Source organism: Echeneis naucrates, chromosome 13, assembly GCF_900963305.1.
Source record: "Echeneis naucrates chromosome 13, fEcheNa1.1, whole genome shotgun sequence".
Taxonomy (NCBI): Eukaryota; Metazoa; Chordata; class Actinopteri; order Carangiformes; family Echeneidae; genus Echeneis; species Echeneis naucrates.
In genome coordinates, this window is record NC_042523.1 from 21656098 (window position 1) to 21675383 (window position 19286).

Sequence of the window (19286 nt, forward strand, 5' to 3'; positions counted from 1 at the left end):
CTGTGGCACAGCAACTTAATGTACGAATCAACTTTACCCATTTATATTTAAACACTTCGGTCCAAATCGACTGACGATGAGTTCACCAATGCAGAGTTGTTTAGTTATTGTCCAAACAAAGAAACAACCCAAAGCATTTCACTTTAAATTGAACATTTATTTTCCAACTTGGTCGTGAAGGCGAAGGAACCAACTAGAGCAGATGGTGTCATTATTCTATCGCTGATGCTTTTACTCCACAGTGATTGTTGTTGATGTGTAAACCGGTTCAGCGTTGGCAGGTTTGGGTTTATCTGAAGCAGCTTGAAGGCCTGAAGGTGTCTCTGTCTGCCTCAGCAGCACTTAGCCAGTTTTTGAAAAGTTTTTTTTTTTTTATCAACTCCCCATTCCATTAAGGATTTGTGTTAAAAGAAACACCCCCAAACACACACACACACACACACACACACACACACACACACACACACAACCACCATCTCATCATATACATCTGCCCGTCTTCCTCCTTCCCCTTCTGTCCTGTCCTATCTCCATCTGATGCCAATCGGCCCCCCTCCCTCCCCAATCACACAGCAACACACACATTAACACACTGTACCAGTTGTGTACTAATCTGGGGGTGACCTCTCAACCTGCCTCCACCCCCCCACCTTCCCCCGTCTCTCTCTCTCTTTTCTTCAGCATCCATCCATCTCTCTCCTCCACCCATCCCCCCCATCTCCTGGCTCATACCCCCCCAATCCCAGCACTGTGTTAATCTGGTGCTGGTCTGACGGTCAGCACTTTGAGCGGCAGACAGACAGATTGGCTGTAATCCCCAGAGTGCCACAGATGGAGCGCCACTATGCAGACCTTGGGGAAGGTGAACACACAGTTGTAGACGCGCACACACACACACACACACACACACACACACAAAGACATACAATTAGAAAAAAAATACCGACACATACTTATTCATATGCACAGGCATGTATGGTCCATTATATGCTCAACAATTAGGGCAGATTGCTGCTTATAGGCGGTCACATCATCACAGTGTCATGAGATGCTGCTCCACTTCATCGCCCCCATGTTTATGAAAGATGACTCCACCCTGATCAAACCACGAGGGGCTCACGTTGTGTTCAGCTCACTCACTTTCAGTCGAACGGGCGAATACATTTCAGAATATAGTTTTTTTTGTCTAAATCACAATGAACGCCAAAAACCTGAAACAAGTGATGCAGAGAGGTTTTCGAGAATGCCGCAGAAATCCTGTCTGTGTCTTCAAGTGTCTCCTGTGATGAAGCTCAGCAGAGTTAAATATGCTGTAGTCAGTCTTCTCAGTTTGGACCCAGGGACACCTCGACGTGTGACGTGGATGAGCTGGGGATCAAACCATCCTGAGCCACATCCACATCTGTGGGGGGGGAAGTCTGGGACAGTCAGGACGCCTTCAGTCGTCTTCCGTCATCCTTCTGCCGCAAACCTGAGGAGACAACATGTGTCAGTCACTGAGAGAAGAGAAGACGTGTTGTCATGGTAACCAAAGCATGGCTGTCCAAAGGCTTTGTATGAATTTTTGAAATGTCGCGGTTTTAAACTCAAAAATGACAAACACCAACAACAATAATAATAAATTATGATTCATCTTTTTTTAAGAGTTTCAGATTCATCAGGTTTGACAGCTTGATGTCAACGACTGATGTTGTCCTCCTGACTTGATTGACAACTTAGGTGAGCGTGACGATTGTTATTTTTATTTGACTGATTGAGTTTAGGGCTCACTGAAAAAAAAAAAAATAAATAAAATAAAAATAAAAACCACTTAACTGGATGGAGGCCAAGCTGCTGGTCCTCACCCAGGTAGAGCGACTGGTTGACTGTGTGTGTGTGTGTGTGTGTGTGTGTCCACACCGCCGTAACTGTGCTGCCCATTCAAAACAACAGGATTAAGGGCTAGTGTTTGATTAAATGTTTGTTTGTCTATGTGTGTTTCATTGTAATGAGTATTACTGAGGCCACAGTGACATGTGTGTGTGTGTGTGTGCTCCATTGTAATGAATATGGCTGAGGGCATGGCTTTATCCCTTTTAATCAAGGAAGTAGAAGGATGAAATTAAACACTGATGAGGGGAATGATGTCTGTCCAGAAATCGATATTAATTGTATTTGTGTTTGTCTGTCTGTGTGGCATACAAAATTATCCCGCCAGAATAAAACAATGTGCAAAGAGGTCACTTATCAGTCATTCATCATCACAAGAAATGTGTAAATTATGAAATCTGATGTTATTGTTACGTTATGTTCGTTCAAAATGGATCCAGAAGTATAAATCCCTTTTGAAAGTCAATTTGTATAAAGAAATGATACAAATTTGTACATGTCAGGAGCTTGTAGTTTAATTTACAGTGTTTTACTGCCATCTTGTGGTAAATATGGTTTCACTTTGAGATTGTAGCTGCTATTAAACTGAAGGCTCCAGTACTTCAAGCTGCAGCTCAAAAAAAGTACAATATTTTTGATTAATCTCAGCCAGCGTTTTAATATTTTGAGATACTTCTTTTTCTGTTTTCACGAGCCTTGAGATATTTCACTGTACATGCAATTAATCTGGAATATAAGAAAACTTTACACTGAAAAAACCAAACATACTTCTCCACAGTATTATGTATTTATTGATGAGCCTGTAGAGATTATGGAGATTATTGAGGTTAAACAATTGGTCCTAACCCGTTTATGAGAAACGAGCTGAGTGCCTCAGTGTCACATTCATTGTGTTTGTAGATGTGGTAGTTGTTGCTCCTGCTGTGTGAACATGTGCAGGCTTGTTGTGGTTTTATAAAGCCAACATGCTGCAGCTGTTCTGTCGACAGGTTTCACTGAGCGCTGCTGCTGCTACGGCAGTGAAATATAATAAAATCCTAAAATGTTTGCCCTCTGCTTTGTTTTTTCGCAGACTGTTTCCATAAGTTTTGTGTCAAGTCCTTTATAATTTTACATTTTCCTAAAATTTCTTTGAACACGGTGCCACTGAGGTAAAGTGTTATTAAGGAAAGTTAAAGTGACCATTTCTTGTTTGTAAGTCTCTAATTTAACTTTTAATCAGATGTCTGTTGCACAATGAGGTGTGTGTACACCACTGAGACAGAGGTGAGTGTGTAACATCCATTTATTACCACCTTATATGACAAATCTGGAAATTACAAACATTATTCAATTGAAACATCGTCTTTAACATTTAAAAAAAAAAAAGAAAATCAAATTGAGCAAAAAATAAAAAATTAAGTTAAAATGGTGACATGTCAACCTGAGAAACAGTATACAGATGATGAACGGATCCAAAAATCAAATAGAAGCACAGGGGTGGGGGGGACGTATACAGAAAACATGACCATCATTATCTGTCATGTAACACTGATTTACAATACATTTCAATCAGTTCTGTTATTTAAAAAATATTTTTTACACTGTAGGTTTAGTTTTAGAGAACAATACAAACCTCGATGGACCTTTGTTATAAATAGGTCCCTTATTAAAAAAATGAGCCACTGCTAAAAAAGTATCTCTGACACCATCCTTGAGCTCTCCAACTTTGGCTTTAAATCGTTAGATGAAACCAATTTGAACACCACGAAAAGCAGGTGAGGTTAAACACGTGTGTGTTAGGAAGAGCATCTACAAGAGGTTCAAACTTTGGTGCCAAAGCGAGTCAGTAGCTTCACATTTCAGTAGAAAAAAATAATTTTGCTTCTGTTCTCTGTTAAGTGTTTTAATCTGATCCATCCCCCCCCTTCTCCATGTCATCAATAACAATTTGAAGTGAAAAAAATAAAATAAAATAAAATAAAAACATCCCATGCTTGAGACTTAGTTAGAAGGGGGGAAAAAAACCCAAACATGAAAACTGACATCATGGTAATCATAAATGAACTTCTCTAAAGATGCAGATGAATTGTATACAATTTGCTGTGGTGATCAGAGCCAGCACTCATGCAGACACATGCAGGGACAGCAACTCCAGCCTCGGCCGTCGTGAGCAGAGGAAGCAGGAGAAAAAGGCCAGGTAAGTTCTTCTAGCACCTTGCTGCAGAAAAGACACAAAAGAGTCCCCCCGCAGCCAATACCTAGCCTCTCCTCTCAGCTGTCCCTTCCAAATTTGCATTGCTCCAGTTCCCTTACTCTATCCATAAATCACTTTTTACTCCAGTCAGACTAGAAACAGTGCAAACTAGGAGACGTGTACTTGAGGAGATCTCATCACCAAAGAGTCGGTACATGCACAAAAAGAGAGTACCCTAGAAGTCTGCTGCTGAGAGCACTAAGAAAAACACGACTATACACTTTATTTATTCATAATATAATCAGTTATCATCTACACACTACTAATACAGGGAGAGAGAGGGGAGGGGGGACGGAGAGACAAACTGGTGAGGGAAGGGAAGAGGAGGTGAAAAGATTAAAGAGGAGACAAAGAGGAGGAGAGAGCATTTAAGCACGCTCCCCACGGATACGACGTGCCAGCTGGATGTCTTTGGGCATGATGGTGACACGTTTGGCGTGGATGGCGCACAGGTTGGTGTCCTCAAACAGACCCACCAGATAGGCCTCACTGGCCTCCTGCAGAGAAAAATAGACAGACACCGGAGTTTAGTTTAGACAGGTAGTTAGGGTTCACGGCTTACAAGTTGTTTGGTTACAATTTAACTCTGAAGGCAGGTTTTACACTATAAATGTGTTCAGCATGTACTATTAAAAAGTTCTGCTGTTGTTTTTACACAAAAATACAATTTTCACATACAGTAGAATTCACATCAAGTTAAAAATCATTGAAGTACACAGTGTGAATGTCTTTAAATCACTGACCTGCAGAGCTCCAATGGCTGCACTTTGGAAACGCAGATCGGTCTTGAAGTCCTGGGCGATTTCTCTCACCAGACGCTGGAAGGGCAGCTTGCGGATGAGCAGCTCGGTGGATTTCTGATAACGACGGATCTCACGCAGAGCCACAGTACCAGGCCTTCACCAAAAAAATGAATAAATAAATAAATAAATGTGTTGATCTTGATGTGGCACATTATATTTGAAGCAGAGTTTGGCTGCAGATTAACTTTGATATATCCACCACATAGGACACCTACAGCTGGTTAATGAGTTTAGAATCCTACTTGCTTGTGATAACTTTACAGTTGTGCATCGGATTAAATAGAGCGTCACCAGATATCTGGGAGCTATCTTTGCTCGTCTCACCTGTAACGATGGGGCTTCTTCACGCCGCCGGTGGAAGGGGCACTCTTGCGAGCAGCCTTAGTGGCCAGCTGCTTACGGGGGGCTTTGCCTCCTGTGGACTTACGTGCTGTCTGCTTGGTACGAGCCATTGCTGCTCAAATTTACCTGAAGAAGAAGCAAAAGGAGAAGGGTTTTGTTCCAGTAACTCCTGTTAAGTCTTCTTCCAACTACTGATTTCTTTATGCACCACTCTCAGAAAAAAAGACCCAAAACAAAACAACTGAATGTTCCACAAATAAAGCAAATAAGTTCGTATTTGTTATTCATTTTCTTTGTCCAATACTTTTACACAGGTGACACTACTGTTGAGACAAAACTCCCTAAAAACAAAAAAAACAAACAAACAAAAACAGCTTTTATTTTTCCTCCAAACACGTGACTTTCTTTTGAGTTAAGCTGCATGTTGTAAATCAGTTTTTAGGAAACTTGAATGAAGTTGTTAACTTTTCCACAAAGTAAACATACAACACATTCCCTAACGCAGGTAGCAGCGACAAACGTCAATCAAACGAGAGCGGCGACGCGATTGGCCGGCAGACCAGGACGCGTCTAAAAATATTACGTGTTAGCCAATCGGCGCAGAGTATCCACTACGGGGCGGGGCCGACAGCCGCCCTCCACTGCAGCTAGGACCGCCCACCTCCCCGCCCCCTCGCTGTGATGATGGCGGCGGTTTGATGCGCAGACGGGATAAAGACGGAGCGGGCAGAGGAGCCGCGGAGCACCGCGTAAACAAGCCCGATTTCCCCAACAACCGTGCCTCCAGCGGGCCGACAGACGGGGGGGCGACACGGAGGACACTTCGGGGAACTCATAGATGGGTGTGGGAAAGCCCACCGGTCCCTAACGGCCGCGTAGAACCGAGCTGAACCGGCGCATAATTTGAAAGCGACTCCCCCCTCCTCCTCCAACCGCCGATCCTAACGGCTGCAGCAAAGACCGCATTTCACCGCCGAGCCGACGGCCGCGGCTGTTTTCGCCCTCCTTCCTCCGAAACCACCAAATTAACGGCGTGTTCTCCGTTCAAACGCCTCCACGGGCTCGGCGGTTCGATGCCGGGGACCGTAAAGTCGATCCTCCGACGCCGAGGCGGGCGTCGGGGGGCTCACCTGGGGGGGGAAAGTGAGAAGAAGTCGTGAGGAAATGTTTCGCTTCTCTCTTATTTTCTTCTTCGTATCCACAATGGGAAGCAGCGTCCAGCGGGGAAAATGGCCGCCGCGTCAATCACCGGTCCCACAATGCAACAGTGTTCTCAACATTTTAATGTGGTCACTTTTTGTTTGTTTGTTTGTTTTTTGTTTACACTTTGTTTTTTGAGTAATTTTTCCAAACCAGTTGGGGAATTTAAGTCAAATTAGGTGACGAGATGTAGGGGGCGTTTTCCACTTTTATTTATTTTTTTATTTATTTGTTGTTGTCTTTTTTTTTTTTTTTTTATCACAGTAAACACGCCTGTGATCGTTTTGGGCTTAAACCGAAAGTGATAAGAGTAAAAAAGTTACTTTTTTTTTTTTTTTTTTAACTTTGTCAGATGTTTTACTATAAAAGATGAGCCCCCCTTTAACTACCATCCAATGTTTACATGAAACATTTTATGTGGTCCTGTGAGTTTTAAGTAGTTTTTAAAATAAATTTGTTAATGAAAATGCATTCTTTTTTACTAATTTCTTTAAAAAAGTCAATTATATCAATGTGTTTTATTGAAATATCATTATTGGGCAAATATACTTTTAAAGTTGATGAAATAAAAAAGTAACAGTTAAGTAATCATAAGGTTTGTCCCTTCATGTCTTATGACTGCAAGGGCTGTTACGCAACTCTTGCATTATTTCCTTGAAAGGTTGCAAAAAATAGAGGTTAACAAAATGTGTGTACATGGGTATGGCTTGTAAAATCAAAATTTCTGCCAACTATTTTCTTTATTAACTGCTTATAAAATTTCATTAATTTGTGAAACTGGTAAAACACACATACAACATTACAGTTTGCAGTTTTCTTTGAAAAATCATGATACATGAGAAACTATTGCAACTAAATGTTTCTGCTCTAATGCCAATGTAGAATACTCTCTGATACAGCTTTTAACCACAAGAATCTGTTTATTATGTTTGTATGTGAATTCCGGAGTACAAATATTTTGCTTTTAAAAATGACCGAAAACATAAATCAATAACGCAGTAGAAAAAAATTAGGTTACCATACCAACCTGAGAGAGGAACCAAAAATCATAAAATTACCTGGACATAACATGGCTGAAAATCAAAACTTGATTAACATATGTCTGCTACATATATGCCGCTTGTAATCTGTCAAACCATGCAGTGTCATTATAGGACAATGACGTTTCTAATTGACAACCAGAATCAAACTTATGTAATTTGATACATTACAAAATAACAGTAGAAATACACCATTATAGTAAAAAGAAAAGGAAAAGAAAAAATTACTATGCATACAGCTAATTTTTCTGAAAATGAAAATAAATCAAAAAATCAGAAGACCCATTATATCAATGTATGTGTCCGCCTGAAGATGAAAATGTCTCAATGCAATTTCCTATGCTTATTTCAGATCATTTGCTATGGTTGACTTTCAAAAACACCTTATTCACAGAGAGAACAAGGCATTCCTGTGAGGCTATCTAGTTAGAAGTGAGGAGTGTAACTGTGATTTAAAGTTTCAAACACATACAAGATATCTCTAAGGAAACTCTGCTACTAGTAGCACCAAAGAAGACATGATCACACATTTTACGGTTATCACAATCATATGATATATATGGAACCTCAAACCAAACTACTAAGTATAGAGTAAGGAAAGGGATGGAAAGAGTGGTGAAGGGACAAGAGGACAGCATATAATAAATCAGAAAACATTTTAAGCACGCTCCCCACGGATACGACGTGCCAGCTGAATGTCTTTGGGCATGATGGTGACACGTTTGGCGTGGATGGCGCACAAGTTGGTGTCCTCAAACAGACCCACCAGATAGGCCTCACTGGCCTCCTGCAGACAGACAAATCAAAACATTGTTTTTAGATTGAATGGTCAAGTATTTTAATTTGATTTAATACATTTATCCAACAACTGCTACTGACCTGCAGAGCTCCAATGGCTGCACTTTGGAAACGCAGATCGGTCTTGAAGTCCTGGGCGATTTCTCTCACCAGACGCTGGAAGGGCAGCTTGCGGATGAGCAGCTCGGTGGACTTCTGATAACGACGGATCTCACGCAGAGCCACAGTACCAGGCCTGGGAAGGAGAGGGGAAAAATTTACATTTAAAAATCTGCTGGATTGGCCTGCGTCTGTACAATGTTTTTTATTTCATATCCACCTTGTCCCTTCCTGCTTACTTCTTGAAGTCAAGTTGACAGTTTTGTTTTAATTAAACTGACATATGTAACAGGAATAAAAAAAAAAAAAGTGCATCTGTTGCATTGCCTTTTCTCACCTGTAACGATGGGGCTTCTTCACGCCGCCGGTGGAAGGGGCACTCTTGCGAGCAGCCTTAGTGGCCAGCTGCTTACGGGGGGCTTTGCCTCCTGTGGACTTACGGGCTGTCTGCTTGGTACGAGCCATTGCTGCTCAAATTTACCTGAAGAAGAAGCAAAAAGAAAAGGGTTGAATATGCACAACATTTCCCACTCTCTCCTTTTACACCCTGTAAGCTTTCTACTGAAGACTCATTTCTTTGCACATCACTCTCAGGAAAAAAAATGAAATGCTTTCATGCCACCATTAAAGCAAATATTAATGTAAAGAGTTTCCCTGAGGGATCATGACATGGTTTGTTTTGCCATGACGAAAGTTTCAAGGGTGCGTAACTAAACAGTCACATAACATGACGAATAAAACTCATTTTCCTTTTGTTTTTAATTCGATAGAAACTTTATCGGGACTTGACTGACTCCACTTTTCGCTCAGCAGGGAACACAAAAAAAAATAAACAACTAGGAAAGTCTTTTCTCTCCGATTATATTCAAAGTAGCTTATGCAATGCCTGTGGCCGAACGTGACAGCGAATGCGTCCAATCACATCCCGGCGCTTTATCGCGCAGACCAATCACAGACGGCGTACGGGCCTGGAGGGCGGGATGTTGTGAACGTTTCGACCAATCACAGGCCGACGATGGCCCACCGAGCCCCCCCCTTTGACGCACAGAACATGGGTTTGCTCGTTTCTTCGCAGCCGGCTGCCCTGCTGAGGGCGGAGCGTCGCGTTTTCATTGAGAATGAGCTATTTTAAAGGAAAACCGGTCGACACCGCCCGCGCCGGCCGCCCGGTGCGAGCAAACCAGCACACCCAAAGATGATGGCTGGCCGCTGGCTCGAAGAATGTAAACGGGAAGGAAAAATTCGTTGTAGGAAACGGAGAGGGTGCCGATAAAAACGACGAAACATCGTCAAAACCGCTGCGTGAAAGTGGAATATACTTTTTGGAGATGACACCAAACATGTCCGGGGATCGATTGGTGAACAATATTTTGTCAGATGACCCCTCACTTTAGGCGCATTTCCGTGTCAAAACCCGAGCAGATCGCAAACGCTTTTTAGGTCCCTGACTCCCCGAGCAGGCAGATAATAGGCTCCACTGCTCTGCGTTTTCTTTTTCACCGAAAATAACCAAAATAACACGTCCATCCGAGAACTAATGTCACACGAAATCATACATCGGAGCTTTATGGAGAAGGTGACACTTACCTTTTAAAAGTTAGCGAAAGATTGCGGCTCAAAAACGGTAATTTATTCTTGAGTCTCTAAAGCGTTGTTCTCGCAATAAAACGAAGGGGAGGAGAAAAAAAGGAAAAAGTACATAGGAGAGCAATAGGAGACACGTTTCCCATGATGCATCTGGGACCAACATATTACATACATACAGCAACATGACAATCAGCCGCCCGACCACACTGAGGTGCAGCATCGTGCAACAAGTTTTTTAAATGTTCTTAATCGTCATTATGAACAGTTTAGTTTGTGTATGCGAATGTCATCCTCATTGCGAAACTCTTAAATCAAACAATTTTGTCCGGAGAGAGGAGCACCGAGAAGATCGGGCAGAAATGAAAAAATTAAACAATGTGTGTCATGTCAGCTTTTCAATATAATTACAGATTGAATTTATTTTTGTATGCAATAAATATAAAAAAATGTAAATAAAACAACAAAACAAGACTCGTCGTTTTTTGTGACTTTTTAAAATTTGTATAGTATATCACACAGCAGCTAAAATGAGTATGATAGCGCCACAAAAATAAATATAGCAGATGAAAAAATAAAGTTTAGACTTTTATTTATGTGGTAAAAGCTCTTTCATCACTTACACAGTCAGACCTGAAGGCGGCGCCAACAGTTTAAGTACTGAAGAAGAAGGAGGAGAAGAAGAACAGCCCGAGTCCTCCAACATGGCGGCTGCCAAGAGGCTGAAACGCGTGGCGGCGTCACAGCCAGGTTTTCTAAATTTAAAGACCACTTTGGACTCGGTCGACTCGAGCAGCAGCCGGAGAAAACGTGTGAATAAGAATAAGAAGAAAAACTGGAACAAACACAGCGATATCAACGACGTGGAGGATTTTTTAGAGGATGTCAGGCACCAAGAGAGGACCACGGGGTAAGTTAGCCAAAATGTGGGGAGGACTAAGAAATCTGATCCTGGTTTAATGAAAACACTTCAACCAAATAAAATAAAATAAAAATAAACAAATAAAACCCTTCACCCAGACTCCCGTTTTTCGGGCCTTGTATCAGAGTTTTCGAGTAACTAACTTGGGATGTATCGTTTAACTCCCGAAAAAGAGAGCTACAAATCAAAATACAAAATGATTTGGTTGGCACGTTGAAAAGCTGAAGGTGCCTTTTCACGTTGCTGTTATTGTTGTAGTCACGTGGATTCTCTAAACTAAAATGGAGCAGGTCTAAGTTTGTTTTTTTTTTTTTTTACGGACACCCAACAAGGCCCATCAAGACCAAGCAGTGTCGAGGAGATAGATTATAAACAGCAACAGTAATCACAGCAGGAACAGCGTTACTTTCATCTATAAGTCATTGTATATCACTATTTAATGTGTACTGGTGCTGTAACAATTAATAGAAAGATAGAAAATTAAAAAACAAAACTAAGACTTGTAGCCATGAAAGTACATTGCTTTTCAAATCTTCTCCGTTGCACGTAACTTTAAATTGAAAGTTAAAGTTAGAAAAGCTGTTCTTTTAGTTATAAGCCTAAATTGTGACATGATGTGATCTTTGTGTGTTTCAGGGGTTTGCTGTCTGAGAAGTCAGATGACAGTTTGTTCTTTTTGGATGTTGGAAAACCAGAGAAGGCTGAACAGAAAGGTAATTATTTATTGAGAGCTCACAACTAAAAATGTCCTTGGATACGCAGATCAAATATGTGTGTTTGCAATTGTTGTTGAATTACCTGTTGTCTTTGTGAAGCAGAAGAAGTTGTTGTGGGGAAGAAGAGGAGAGGGAAAACGTCACGTCCCCTGAGGATAGATCTGATCCTGCAGCACGACTCCCTTGTTCCTCCAGCTAAAGAGTCAGTATACACCAAGACCCTCTGTGCTTTCTTTCTAAAAGATATTGAGCAATGTCCAGTTTTCCATCAAGTATTGTTTGTAAGTACAGCTGCAATATGTGATGTTATGGTGGTGCTATGGAAATACTGTAAATCTAAACTAAAAATTGAAAAGCCCAATTTAAGTGATGAGGACTGTAGATATGTTAGATGCATATGAACCTCTATTGAATTAAGAGTTTAAACAGTTCCATGTCTAGCAGCCTGAAGGTTTAGCAAGTTTTATTATCATTAGAGTACATTTAGCTCTCAGCTCTTCAGTGTGCAGATTGACAGATCTGTTAGGTTCAGCAACCTACTGACCATTCTTTTATTTTAAGATCATTTTGTAATATCTGTGTTTGGGAAGAAAAAAAAAAAAAAAAAAAAAAACAGGCTAGATCACCTCCCTACAGAATCCAGTTGTCCTTTTCATGGTAACATTTAGCCTGTGAGGGAGGTCATAAATTATGTTTCTTTCAAGAAAATACTTTAACATCAGCTTTTAGTTTGTTGTATTAAATGTTTGAGGGCCTTGTGTAACCTATGATGATCTCATCCTTGCGCTCCCAGTATTTCCTTCTTGGGAATGTGAAGACAACACACAGGAGCTCAGGAGACTGTTGTGTGAACGGTGTCTTGAGATCTGAGGATAAACAAACATACAGATTAGATGGTGTCAAAATATCAAGTGAACTTCGTACATCTTGTTTCAACTTCTCTCCTATGATCTCCAATCACCTATTTCCTTTACATCCATTGCCCTGCATAAGTCAAGTAGTTTATCTGTCTGCTTTCTCCCCCTTAGCGTGCTGGCCTACCAGCAACCAAATGCCAAGAAACTTCGTCGCATTGCCCAGAAAGCAGAACAGCTGGCAGCCAAAGGCATCGTCACAAGGAGGCAGAAACGACTGGCAAACAGACAACCACTTGACAGGAAGGCCAAGAAATCAGTGACGGAGGCCAACAACAACCCAGCCAGAGACTATTATGACATTTGGGGACAAGAGTGTGAGTGTAGCACATGTGTCCATCTGTCCGTTTGTCTGTCCAGTGATGATCCCATCCTTGCGCTCCCAGTATTTCCTTTATGGGAATGTGAAGATCAACATGGAGCTCAGATGACTGTTGTGTGAATGGTCACCTGGGATCTGAGGATACACGCAAAAATGTTGTCTGGAGATCCAAATATTAAAACTGGGAGTTAATCATAAATACATCGGAACGCCAGGTGATCCAATAGCTGAATGGTTGAGGCACACACCAAATGAGGAGTCCCTGGTTTGATTCCCAGCTAGTCAGACTCCTACATGTCACCGTCCACTGCCTGAAAGGTGACAAATACGGTAGAAATCGAGAAAACCATGATCAGTGAAGCCAACAAGACTTTTTCTGAGTTCAGGGACTCCAGTCTGTCTAATTCAATACACAAGGCTTGATGAACCCTTATGTGGCCCCAGTTTAGGGCAAAATGTTTAGGACTGAATGTCTTGTCACTCTTGGCAGCTGTATTGACTAGAACCTTGAAACCGCTTTAAAAACTGGATTTCTGCACCAGCTTTTGGTTTCAGAAGAATCAAAAGATCTGGAATTTGAGATTAAAACAAAGCCACTCATTAGACATAGACAAATATTTTATTGATCTCTTTCTGAGATTCAAATTGTCCAGCAGTTTGTGGTGGGGTCAGAGCGTCTCCTGAACAGCTCTGCTGTCGCTGCTTCTGTATCCTGCCAGATTATTGTTCAGCATGTCCTGTATCTTACAGTGCATGTGTCTCTGTCTACAACAGCTATAAGTGAGTCCAGACTTTTCCAAACCAACTTGTCAAGCAGCATAGCACATCTGCAAACAGCCATTGAAATGTAGATCACAATCCTTATCTATATTTCCTTTCTCTCTAACACAGCCAAAGACTCATCTGATCCCTGGTACCTCCAGCAGACCGGCAAGAAGCTTGTAAAGGTGAGAATGAAGTGTTGACCAGTGTTTTTATTTATTTATTTTTTTTCCTTTTGTGTGCACGCGCGCATGTGTTCGTTGGAGCAAGTCTAATGTGGATTTATTAATTTTATTCAGCGTCCAGAAAAGTTGAATGACAAGCCATCTGTACTTCCTGCTGTGGAGGTGATTGCTCCAGGAGGATCCTACAACCCAGATTTCTTCTCCCATCAGGTAACTCGCACCTCTACATACTAATGACTTAAAATTAGGCCTGGCCCCTCACCATTTTAGTTTTCTCAGTTCATATCATTAACTGTCAACAATTGTGTAGAGAACAAAAAATATGTCACGTGATGTTAATTAACAGATTTTTGTTTCAAGGTAATGTTTGTTTGTAGTTTGATTTGAAAAATACACAGACAAACTTGCTGTCAAGAAGTCGCCATCGTGTTTTCAAAGTACCTCGAACAAAGTACCTCAGCCTTTCACGCCCATCTTGGCGTATGAGCGTGTCTTTAAATCTGTTGGTTACTCATTGAGCTGCATTAACTGATCGATCCCTCTGTCTGGACCCAGGCCTTGCTGCAGGAGGCACACGCAGTGGAGGTACAAAAACAGAAGGAGGAAGACAGAATAGAAAGGCAGCTGGCTGTCAACCAAGACGACAAAGCTACAGAGGTACATATGATCATCTCAGTTCTTCATTCATTGCTGTGGTTTTCTTTTGATCTTCTTGTGTGTCTAATGTGGAAATTTGTATGTTGTGTAGGATACAATCTTAAAGGAGCAGGTGGAAGGTCTGGTGGTGGAAGAAAATGACGAGGAAACGGCTCCTAATGAGGAAGAGGATGATGTGGCAGTGGGAGCCATCGTGCTGGCAGAGAAGAAGACTGAGAGGCAGAGGAAGCGAGAGAAAGCAGACAAAATGAAGGTATATACATGATTTGTACTGAAGTCAGTAACCTCCTTTAACACCTATAACGGATGATGTGATCTAGAGTGGACAGCTCTGACTTCAGGTTTGACTGTAGTCAGGACACGTTTCCAGTCCAATGGTTGGACCGCATCCAGCGGTGGTTTTTACAGCAAGTGGTCACCTACTTTAAGCTTTGTCAATGCTAAGGCATCCTGGGATACATTTACAGACTCCCCTGCTGATGTCCTGATTACTTCAGTCTGGTCACACAAGCACATTTTCATAACAAACAGAAAATCTTTTGTTCTTTCAAATAGATAAAACCTGATTTCCCTGTAGAGCTGTGAGCAGTACGGTGATTTGGGTAATACTCCCCTCTCTCTCTTTGTCACACAAGCATAATGACAATGGATCCATCGGATGGGTTTGAACATTGTAGTCACATGACCTTTTTTTTTTTTTTTTTTTTTTTTTTTTTTGGGCCCATAAAACGGGACAGTGAGATCTGATCACTGAAGGCACACTTTAAACTCAGATGTGAACAGATATATATTAAGGACGAACACTTCTGATCACTGAAGACAAGTTAATGCAGATCTCAACAGGATCTTAGTTCCTGGGAAATTGTTGTAGATTGTCATGATGTCCAGCAAGATGCAATGTTGTTAATGTTATTCCTCTCACCATCTAAAAGCATCAACCTCATCGCTTCTACTCCTCCCTCCCCACCCCAGGAGCAGCAGCGACACTCTGAAAGACAGCAGATAAACCAACAGCAGCAGCTGTTCCAGCTCCGCTCCATCAAGGCGTCCATCAAGCAGCAGGAGGAGAAGACCAATCAGAAACAGAAACTGCGCAAAGCCAATCAGGAGGCCCAGAAAAGCCAGCCCAGACGTCTCGGCAAACTCAAGTACACCTTTTGCTTTGCTGCAGCCTGTAGTGTTACACCTTCGCAAAGTTAGAGTACAAACCAGGAATCAATGCTCAAAGTTATCCAGATTATTTTGTCTTTAGTTGTGGGTCAAGCTCCAAAAACACTGGATCCTTTTTCAGGTGCGCAGACTTCAGTGTACTGTGGAGGATTTTTAGACATTCTCCAACGCATCTGAATCACATTTCTGGATGTATATCTGCTACCCAATTTGAGATAACCCTGATGACATTTCTCATCATTAGCTGTTATACATACTATTGATTTCAGTAACATAAACAATTTATTCATTCTCTGGTTCTAATTTTGCTTTGATGTGGTTTCTTTTCACAATCTAGGCATTTGGACTAAATTAATAATCTTTTGATTTATTTATAAATATTATTTCTGTGCATATTTCAGCAGAGTGTAAGTGTTTTCTTGTCCTCTTTATCGGCAGGTTCAAGCCTCAGGACCTTGAGGTTCAGCTGAGCAACGAGCTGGCTGGCTCCCTGCGACGACTCAAAGTACGTGACATTTTTCTTGCTCCATTTCGACCTTGCCTGCGAGGACACAGTGTCTTTATCTGCAATAAGTTTCTGTTGTGGTTATTTATTTATTTTTTTTTCTCTTCACTACGCTGCATTGTCTTCTTTAAGCTTTATCTGTTTTTCTAATGCTGCAACAACCCACTTTCCCCCACAGACATTTGTAATTTAACTTGATGTAATCAACAGTGGAAAATTCCCTTCTCATCTCCTTTCATTGTATCTCTTAATACTTAAGTCAGCCTTTGTGATGTGAATGGGATTTTATAGTTCAAGTGGGAGTTGGATTTTTTTTTTTTTTGGTTAAAGTTGGTTTGGTTAGTCATCTCCATCCTGTAATGTTCTGACTTTACAGCCAGAGGGCAGTGTCCTCAAGGACCGCTTCAAGAGTCTGCAGAAGAGGAACCTGATCGAACCCAGAGAAAGAGCCAAGTAAGGACCTCTTATGTAACGTCTCATCAAAGCCTTGCAGTGATGAACAGACTGACCAGGTGTATACTGATTTTAATGTATGTTTCCACCACCCTCCTTCTCCTAGATTCAAGAGGAGACACAAGCTGAAGTATGTGGAGAAGAGGGCTTTTAGAGAGATCACATAATGCGGACCCTCAGACCACAGGAGCTGAACACCACAACATTTAAAGACACAAAATCGGACTGTGTATATACGACTTCATGACTTCTCAGGACCTGCTTGTCCCTTTCAGACGATTCCAACTTTTAAAAAATAAATGCCAAAAACCGGTCAAATGCTGCTGGTCTTTCACAGTAAATGTCCTGCAGATTTTATATTACTTCACATGATTAAATCCTGACACTATAACGCCTGCAAATTACATAACGACCCCTATCAGGAAAAGGTTATCGCACAGCAGAGGCCAAGTGTCACTGTGTCAGCCATGCTCATACAGGAGTAAAGACCTGCAGCTTATAGCAATAACGGGGTCAACCACATTAAGTATCAAGCTCCACCATGGGGGATATTGGTCAGTTAGTGTGTCTGATATCTGACAATTAGTGCAACACCAAATATTTTGGGAGATGCATGAAGTGTCACTTCAGTGGCTTGTATCCGATTAAGTGCCCCCTCCACCCCAAGAAATTTAATTGGTATTCCTAAAGGTTGTCGGAGAGGAACATTATGGGAGCTTGTACTTGTGATGTGATGACTCACAGATGATGCCAATTAAAAAAAAAAAGAAAAAGTACTTGACAGGGATTAAAAGTTAAGAGCAGCACAGAAAATTTTAAATATCTGCCTGTTTAAAATCCCTTTTAATTAGATGGTTTGATTAAGTAGACTTTAATTGAAGTAATTTATTATATATATATATATATATATATATATATTTTTTTTTTTTTTAATCTTGGATGGGAAAAAAAACAGACGTTCTGTGGAAGCTGGCATATATACATGATTCCAACCTGCTGCTTAAAACCATAATTGCCTTCAATGTCCTGCTGGCATGAACAAGGACATGCACACACAAAAGCACGCGCACACACACAGTCCAATGATGCCTGGAGGGACGCCAAAGCTTCTTATCCCTTAATCAGAGTGAAAATGTAATCTTTCACCTTGGAGTCCACATTAACCCGGCTGCCCACCCACCCAGCCACTGGGATCCCTAAATCTGCCCCCCACACGACAAAGTGCATAATGGATCCTGGACCCCCTCCCACATCAGTGACTTGTCAACACCCTTACTCTAATTCCCTGCTGATGAGTTCACTTGTGGATTTTTTTGACCCGAGGAACTTCCCTCATCTGTTACCACAGAACACTATCCAATAAGTAAATGGCTGCTAATGTAAATCCTTTTAAAAGTCACAATGCGGTTCTCTAATTAGCGTGAACCTTACATGTCTTATGTCTGCATCCAAGACGGGGGTGGGGGGGGTGTAATTTGAAATGAGTGACCATCATGCTACCATGCTAAGCAGGTGTAATTATTCATCATCATCGTTGCAGCGTTTTAGCATACTAACTTTTCCAGAATGAGAACTTAGGCCCATGAATGTGCATAAAATCCAAAGATAGTGATATTTCAGTGTTGATAGAAACTGTTACTGTTGATCTCAAGAGCCTGGTCACCAGCATGGCTGTTTATTCTCCATATGAAGAAAATAATGGAGGTCCTTCTCTGTCTTTACTGTATGTGTGAATGAATATTAGTATTTGCTCTCAAGAAAGTATTTTTGATAGTTACACAAATTTGCATGGTGGTGCAGTGTGTTGTTACAAATGCACATCTGCGAACTAGCAAAAATCAAACCTTTGCTTGTTCTGTAACTTCAAATGTGAGTTTTTGCAGATTTTCTCAAATGTTGCATCACTGCAGGTTGCACACATTGACTTGAATTCTTGCTGTTGTCGCCTCATGGAAACCACCTTATGCCTAAAGACCTTTTCAGAACCAACAGTCCTAATGTGGCAGATGTCCTGGTTAGGGTTGGTTTGGGCGGTGCGTGCTCTAACAAAGATGGCTTCTGCGTCTCTCTTTGGATTTGTATATGGCTGTTTGAGGGTTAAGACTTAAGGTGAAGTTAGGGAGTTACAGGCTAGGGGAAGCTTTGTGTCAGATACAGACGAACAAGTGTGTTCGCATACGACAGCGAGACAGAGCATCCTCTGACTAAATTACTCTAAATCCTGATGACTGTCGCTAATTCCATTCCCGCCAACCACACACTGATTCCATCATACTCTCACTCTGTCACACACTTCCCCTGTTTCAACTCAGCATCCTTGCATAGCCTCAGCATGGCAATGCCTTCAACGGTGTGTGTGTGTAAACAGCAGAGATCATCCTCAGCTGCTCCGGATGTCATTAGTTATCAATGCTCACAAGACAACAGGCAAGATGATCAAACCGCAGCTGGAAGAAATAACTACAACAAACAAAACACAATCCATGTACACGATGAGAGAGAAGTGGACGAGGTTTGTGTGGTGGTGAAGCAGTGAGGGAGGGAGGGAGGGATAAACAGTGATGGAGAGTGAGGGAGAGAGGGGGGAGGAGCAGAGAAATTATTCCTCTCTAATCCTCTAGACACACACTTGGTCTTGCTGCCTACTGGCTCAGAGAGAGACGGAGGCAGGTGGAGGACGTAAATAGGGGGAGAGAGGGGGAGAGAGAG

At 41.6% G+C, this 19286-nt stretch overlaps 3 protein-coding genes across 4 annotated transcripts; 1 reads left to right on the top strand and 2 right to left on the bottom strand.

Annotated features, from left to right (window-relative positions):
* Positions 1 to 3136: 3136 nt before the first annotated feature.
* On the bottom strand, positions 3137 to 6518 carry LOC115053618 (histone H3.3). Its single transcript, XM_029518475.1, has 4 exons — positions 6381 to 6518; positions 5233 to 5376; positions 4849 to 5002; positions 3137 to 4602 (listed from the first exon to the last, which is right to left on the bottom strand). Exons 2-4 carry the CDS (start codon positions 5358 to 5360, stop codon positions 4474 to 4476), a joined length of 411 nt encoding a protein of 136 aa, XP_029374335.1. The 5' UTR covers positions 5361 to 5376; positions 6381 to 6518; the 3' UTR covers positions 3137 to 4473.
* A 635-nt stretch (positions 6519 to 7153) lies between these two features.
* Positions 7154 to 10127, bottom strand: LOC115053617 (histone H3.3). Its single transcript, XM_029518473.1, has 4 exons — positions 9975 to 10127; positions 8725 to 8868; positions 8370 to 8523; positions 7154 to 8277 (listed from the first exon to the last, which is right to left on the bottom strand). Exons 2-4 carry the CDS (start codon positions 8850 to 8852, stop codon positions 8149 to 8151), a joined length of 411 nt encoding a protein of 136 aa, XP_029374333.1. The 5' UTR covers positions 8853 to 8868; positions 9975 to 10127; the 3' UTR covers positions 7154 to 8148.
* nop53 (NOP53 ribosome biogenesis factor) lies at positions 9604 to 16899 on the top strand. 2 transcript variants are annotated; one of them, XM_029518471.1, is made up of 13 exons: positions 9604 to 9745; positions 10599 to 10881; positions 11530 to 11606; positions 11709 to 11811; positions 12638 to 12840; positions 13737 to 13792; positions 13907 to 14002; positions 14348 to 14449; positions 14541 to 14702; positions 15422 to 15597; positions 16058 to 16124; positions 16501 to 16577; positions 16684 to 16899. In XM_029518471.1, exons 2-13 carry the CDS (start codon positions 10676 to 10678, stop codon positions 16742 to 16744), a joined length of 1386 nt encoding a protein of 461 aa, XP_029374331.1. In that variant the 5' UTR covers positions 9604 to 9745; positions 10599 to 10675; the 3' UTR covers positions 16745 to 16899. The 2 variants fall into 2 exon arrangements, with proteins under 2 accessions (XP_029374331.1, XP_029374332.1); XM_029518472.1 differs by lacking the exon at positions 9604 to 9745 and having other exon boundaries at positions 11712 to 11811.
* Positions 16900 to 19286: the final 2387 nt, after the last annotated feature.

Bases quoted from the DNA above. Each gene is read 5' to 3' on its own strand.
- LOC115053618 (XM_029518475.1), bottom strand. From the start codon at position 5,360: ATGGCTCGTACCAAGCAGACAGCACGTAAGTCCACAGGAGGCAAAGCC. The intron at 5,003-5,232 runs GTGAGACGAGCA...TTTTTGGTGAAG, and splicing joins AAGAAGCCCCATCGTTACAG to GCCTGGTACTGTGGCTCTGC. The intron at 4,603-4,848 runs GTCAGTGATTTA...TTTTCTCTGCAG, and splicing joins CAGCCATTGGAGCTCTGCAG to GAGGCCAGTGAGGCCTATCT.
- LOC115053617 (XM_029518473.1), bottom strand. From the start codon at position 8,852: ATGGCTCGTACCAAGCAGACAGCCCGTAAGTCCACAGGAGGCAAAGCC. The intron at 8,524-8,724 runs GTGAGAAAAGGC...TCTCCTTCCCAG, and splicing joins AAGAAGCCCCATCGTTACAG to GCCTGGTACTGTGGCTCTGC. The intron at 8,278-8,369 runs GTCAGTAGCAGT...GTCTGTCTGCAG, and splicing joins CAGCCATTGGAGCTCTGCAG to GAGGCCAGTGAGGCCTATCT.
- nop53 (XM_029518471.1), top strand. From the start codon at position 10,676: ATGGCGGCTGCCAAGAGGCTGAAACGCGTGGCGGCGTCACAGCCAGGT. The intron at 10,882-11,529 runs GTAAGTTAGCCA...TGTGTGTTTCAG, and splicing joins CACCAAGAGAGGACCACGGG to GGGTTTGCTGTCTGAGAAGT. The intron at 14,003-14,347 runs GTAACTCGCACC...GTCTGGACCCAG, and splicing joins CAGATTTCTTCTCCCATCAG to GCCTTGCTGCAGGAGGCACA.